We start from the raw sequence: 5,764 nt of genomic DNA, 5'->3' as shown, positions 1-5,764 counted from the left end.
CCGTATATTTTTGGCTATTGGAAACACGTAACTTTTACAGCCCGTCGTTTTCAGAGTGGATGTCTAACAAATGTAAGAACACTTTCTGCATTATGACTACTTTTCTCAGTGTAATTTTATAACATTAACATTGTGCCTATAATATTACTACGTAGACAATATAGCTCAGAGTTTGGCCATTAATGTGTGCTATTTTATGGCCGTGAGACCATATATGGTGTACATTCTTTAAAGGCATATGAATAACTCTTAGCAGACGGAAACAAAATCCATACAGATTCAATTTGAATATAAAAATAACATTAATCATTATCTCTCCTGGCTTATAGCAAATTCCAATTTCTTGTCAGTTTAATGCGTCGTATTAGAGAAAACATCATCATTATTATACATATTTTGGCATTATTGGCAACTAAGAAGTCATTTGCCGCAACTAAGAAGTTTCCATGCTGCATGGCCTCCCACTAACCTCTTTGTATTCACGTACGATTTTTTTGTTTTGATATCGTTGATTAATTGCAGTCTCCTTCGCTCTCTCCTCTATTTCCTGCCACCAAACCCTCTAGTACGTCCTCATGATACAGTTGCTTCTTAGCTAATGTCCCAACCCCTTACTCTTCCTCTTCTTAATAATATCTAAAACTGTTCTTTTCTCTCTCACCATTTTAAACACCCTTTCATTCGTCTTCTGCTCAACCCAGCTAACTCTTTCCATTCTTCTCCATACCTACTTTTAAAAATTTCCAGTTGTTTTCCATCATATTTGCGTAATGTTCATGTTTCTTCTCCGTGCAGTGCAATACTCACACGAAGCATTTGATGAGTCTTTATCTCAACTTTCTTTTATTCCAGGTCCCACAACCAGGAATCGAAAACTAGTCATCTGTTCTACTTTTATAAAGATAAAAGGCACACATGCAAAATAGATGGCAAACAAATCTTTAAACATTTCATTTTAAGTGAATACAACATGTATTGGTATTGTAGGGTAGAATTGCTGCAATACAATATTAGATTACCTGATAGTTCCAAACTGATGTTCTTCATTTGTAACGTTATAGAGAATTATCTTGAGTGAAGAAATGCTGTAGCGTTCACTTTACGAAGGAGATAACCAAGTATGAGTCATACCCAGAAATTTGCATTTTGTAGTTTAGTGAAAAAGGGTGTTATAGTACTCACCACAAATTACTAGAATCAGAGTTGAGTCTTTGTTTCTTCCCAATCCTTTAGTTTGTCTTCCAATTGCCTGCACTGTAACGACATCTGTTGGAGTAATGTGGGGGCTAGCGCACCTAGCGATAACTATTAGCCTGATTGAGAACTATTAGCAGCGTGACTATCAGACTAAGACGTCGCGTCTTCGTTTTATAAGAAGGATTATAGAATTGAAATTATTAAGTGATAATTTCCTTATTACTTTTCTCTTATTATTTGGAATTTCAATTGAGTCTCATAGTGACAACCTTTATTCTCTTTATTCGTAGATGTCCGCATACCATGTGAATTTTTTCCTAAATACTAGCTGAACCTTCGCTGTCTATTCAGCGCATCATTCTGATATGACAATGGATATTCTTCCCATTTCCTCGCTATATCTGTACATGTCTATTTACATACTTAAGTGAAGGATAGGACGATCACAAACGGAGAAAATTGCTTTAGACAAACATAAATGTAGCTTTTAATGTATAAATGTTGGGTTGAGTTTGTGGCAAACTTAGATAAGTGACAGATAACGTAAAATGGATTGTTTCCAATTATAAATCCATATCCGTCCGAGTACGCCTCATTGCGGCTCTTGAGGTCTTTGGAGTTGTCTGCATGCAATAGGTTTTGCCATTCAGATTTACTTAAAGTGCCTATAACATTTGTCAACCTGCTCTGTAGCTCTTCTACTGGTTGCCTAACACAAGGATATGAACCTTAGTTTCGCCTTAGCGACAATGTTAATCGAATGGGCTCAAAACGACCCATAAAATGTTGATTAAAACAATAACGGCATTTTGTTCTTTAATTTTGATTGGGAACTGGGAGGTCTACACGAAGTTTGAAAAAAAATGAAATGAAATCTTTGAGTTTTACGTCCCACGGTTATGCCGGTTAGGCTAAACGAGACGGTGATTATGAGAAATGAATAAAATGGTGGAATTAAGAAAGTGAGGGGAAACGGGAGAACCCTGAGAAAACCCACGCACACGGTGTTTGTCCACCACAAAGTTCACTTGGTGGTAGCAGGGTTTGAACCCGGAACCCCATGCACCAGATGTGAACGCTCTACCACTGAGCCACCGCGGCCCCTACACGAAGTTTGAAACAGATTAGTAAAAAAAAAGGCACGTTTCTAGAGCTTGTGGTTTCTAGAGCTTTAGAGTCGAAATCTTTGGTATTGTAAAAAAGAATTGGTCACGAACAAATAAACCTTTCTTGACCACAATCATATAAACCTAGCATATTAATACATAGATAAGAATGCCTTTAGTTTCAAGAATTGTGTGTGTTTTTATTCCCTTCTTAGAAATGACAATTATTATTGACTCACAGCACCAGAAAAGACAGCAATTTATTTTAAATCAAAATAAATTGATTTTAACAAATAACAATAATTACAATTTATAATTACATAATACTGGACAAATAAGTTTGCATTGTTTTTTTTTCTACGCTTACATATGGGTATTAAATTAACGTTTCATTGGCAGAAGGATGTTGTGTTGTACACTTGTGTTCTTGACATTTAATCAATTTGTTGCTGTCAGAATGCCCGTATTGATAACTGTGCCAATACTTTATTCTCAACCATTATATCCAGATGATTCCGCAAGGGAAGCAACTTGTCCCTGAAACTCCCACCTAGAAAAAAAAGAAAGTAATGCAGGTAGTTAAACATTGTACTTACAAGAGATACAGAAAAGCCATAAACAACTAATTATTTGAAGTAGTATACAGCAAAAGTATCAAGGTTTACTGAGATTTTGTTACGGCATGTCAATGATAGAAACGTATTAAATAAAAAATAAAATTAATAAACAAATAAATAAAAAATAAAAAAAAACGTATACATTTTCAGTACCAATATGCTATTATCTAGCGATGGCATTCTCTCTAGAGTGTACACAGCAAAAAGTGAAGTGTTGAAACGAACACAAAACGACTACCACTTTAGCGTGTTACTTGTATGTTATACACTAAGGATTTTTTTAAACTGTTTTCCGCAGACGATAATGTCGTCTCTTCGGGAGGGACTTAAATTTAATTTCAGTAAGAGGTGGAACACATGTATGGGCTATGAGGTTTTCTAACAACAATAATAAAGAAGCTCACTTTATTCATACATATAGGTGAATTATTATTGTTGTTGTAATCATGGCAGGAGACAATGATAAATACACAGAGCCTAAGTAACATCAAAATGAGACTGCAATAATCATAAGATTTACAATAGAAATGAAAAAAATAAACAAGGAAGTAATATTATGAAATCGGAGTAGTCGTAAGGTTATGATGATGAGATGAAGTGCATGGACGCCACAGTCCACAGGGCAGTGTTAGTAGTCACAAATGAGGTTATCTTCTGTGTTGGGGCTACTCAACACTGATGAACGACATGGGGAAGCACTTGTTAGAATGAGTGTTACTGTGCAAGCGATGGATAAACGTGATGATTGAAAAAATGAAATGAAATCTTTGAGTTTTACGTCCCACGGTTATGCCGGTTAGGCTAAAGGAGACGGTGATAATGAGAGATGAGTGAAATGGTGGAATGAAGAAAGTGGGAGGAAACGGGAGAACCCCGAGAAAATCCACGAGCACGGTGTTTGTCCACCACAAAGTTCACTTGGCGGGGGCTGGGATCGAACCCGGGACCCCAAGCACCAGAGGTGAACGCTCTACCACTGAGCCGCCGCGCCCCCCTACGTGATGATTGAATTCTGGTGGATGATATGATTGAAAGAAATGTTGATCCGGATGCTCTGGATGTTTCTGACTATAGATTGTAAGTAGATGCTGTAAAGGTGTATAAGCATACTTAGGAGGAGTGGAAAGACTGGCATCAATGTGTATGGTTTCTAGGAGGGTGTGATGCTGAGTTGTCCATTTTTTATCTATGTACCTAGAGCGGAGATCTTCAAGATGTCGAGTGATATGCGGAAAGGTCAGCTTATCGTACAAAAGGCGAGTAGGGCTAGGCAAGGTGATGTGGTAGGCTAGACGTAACACATGACGTTCGATGATAAGAAGCCGCTTATAAAATTCATCTCCAGCGCTAACCCAGGCAATGTGGCCATGTGTGAGACACGGACGGAAAAACGCTTTATACGTTTTTAACAATGTGTCAGCATGTAAGCCCCACGTGGTACCGACCAGGCGCTTCAATAGATTTAAACGGTTTTGGGCCTTCTCTTTGATTGAAAGAAGGTGTGGTTTCCAGGTTAATTTAGCATCAAAGATCACTCCCAGATATTTAGCGGTAGTACATGCATGGATGGGTACACCCTGGACTTGAATATTAAGCAGAGATGGATTACGTCTCACTCGACTACGCCTCTTATGCGGAAGGATGACTAACGCCTGTGTTTTGTCACAGTTTAAGTTTAATTGCCACCGACTACACCAGTTGCTGAAAGCATCAATGGCTCGTTGTAAATGGGTATTGATTTTATGCATAGTTTGACAGCAAGCGAGCAGCGCTGTATCATCCGCAAAGGTGAAAGTGTAAATCGGTTCTGGCATAACAGGTAGATCACTAACAAATAGAATATATAATAAAGGTAATAAAGCTGAACCTTGTGGGACGCCAGTGCAAGGAAAGATTGGAAAGGATAGACTGTTATTTATTGAAATATATGCAAGACGGTTGGTGAGAAAATGATACACTATCCGAAGATAGGCCGCAGGAAGACGAAAAAAATGTAATTTATAGATAAGACCATTGTGCCACACTCGGTCAAACGCCTTTTCTAGGTCGAAGAGAAGTAAGCAGGAAGGTGCTGTTTTATTATAATGATTCGTGAGAATAGTAACTAGACGTAAGAGATTATCGAGGAGGCTGTGATTAGGTCGAAAACCGGCTTGGTGTGTAGGCAAAAGATCATGGGTTGACAAGTGGTGATGAAGTCTGCGAACGATTATTCGTTCAAATATTTTGCCTAACGTTGACGTCAGTTGAATTGGCCTGTATGATGCTGGGTCTGACTTTTCTTTATGTGGCTTAAGAAACATGAGTACCTTGGAAATCTTCCAATCGGGTGGGTAATAGCCGGTTCGGAGAACGAAAGTATACAGCGACGCCAAAATAGGAATAAAAGAGCTGGACCTTCCTTAATGTGACGGTAAGTGATACAATCGAAGCCAGGTGCAGTGTTCTTTTTGTGGCGTAGGACCTCGGTAATGTCTTGTGTAGTTATAGGTGCAGTCAAAGGATTCTGATCGTCCAGAGTATGATCCATATTTATTCTTAGGTACCCATTATGAGGGTTGCTGTACTTCGCAACACGTTGATAGAGATTGGACCTGTCTCGAAGCGTGACTTCTGGTGTAAAGGTGTATCTGTGGTCAAGGCAGTATTGTTTTCAACTAGCGGATAGTGAGGTGCACTGGTTTTCCCAATAAGACGGTTGAAATGTTTCCAGTAACGTGTTGGATGACTTTCTGTGGCTAAAGTGTTGACAGTTCTGATCCAGTTACGTTTCTTATACGCTCGGATGTAATTTTGCACCATTCGAAGATATTGGCGATGGAGAAGTAGGGTGACAGCATCACG

The 5,764-nt window shown here is 38.6% G+C and overlaps 1 protein-coding gene across 1 annotated transcript in view; it reads right to left on the bottom strand.

Annotated features, from left to right (window-relative positions):
* Positions 1-5,450, bottom strand: part of LOC145675237 (uronyl 2-sulfotransferase homolog pip-like) — a 100,918-nt gene extending 95,468 nt beyond the window's left edge. The window contains exons 1-2 of the mRNA XM_081745620.1: positions 5,230-5,450; positions 2,801-2,853 (exon numbers count right to left, since the gene is read on the bottom strand). Coding sequence (XP_081601746.1) covers positions 2,801-2,853; positions 5,230-5,450 — 274 coding nt within the window. The remainder of the gene's footprint in view (positions 1-2,800; positions 2,854-5,229) is intronic.
* Positions 5,451-5,764: the final 314 nt, after the last annotated feature.

The sequence above is a fragment of the Thermobia domestica genome, chromosome 18 (genome assembly GCF_964235325.1).
Source record: "Thermobia domestica chromosome 18, izTheDome1.hap1.1, whole genome shotgun sequence".
In the NCBI taxonomy this organism is placed as follows: domain Eukaryota; kingdom Metazoa; phylum Arthropoda; class Insecta; order Zygentoma; family Lepismatidae; genus Thermobia; species Thermobia domestica.
Note: the sequence above shows the minus strand (reverse complement) of the source record. Positions and strands in the feature narration are given on the sequence as shown.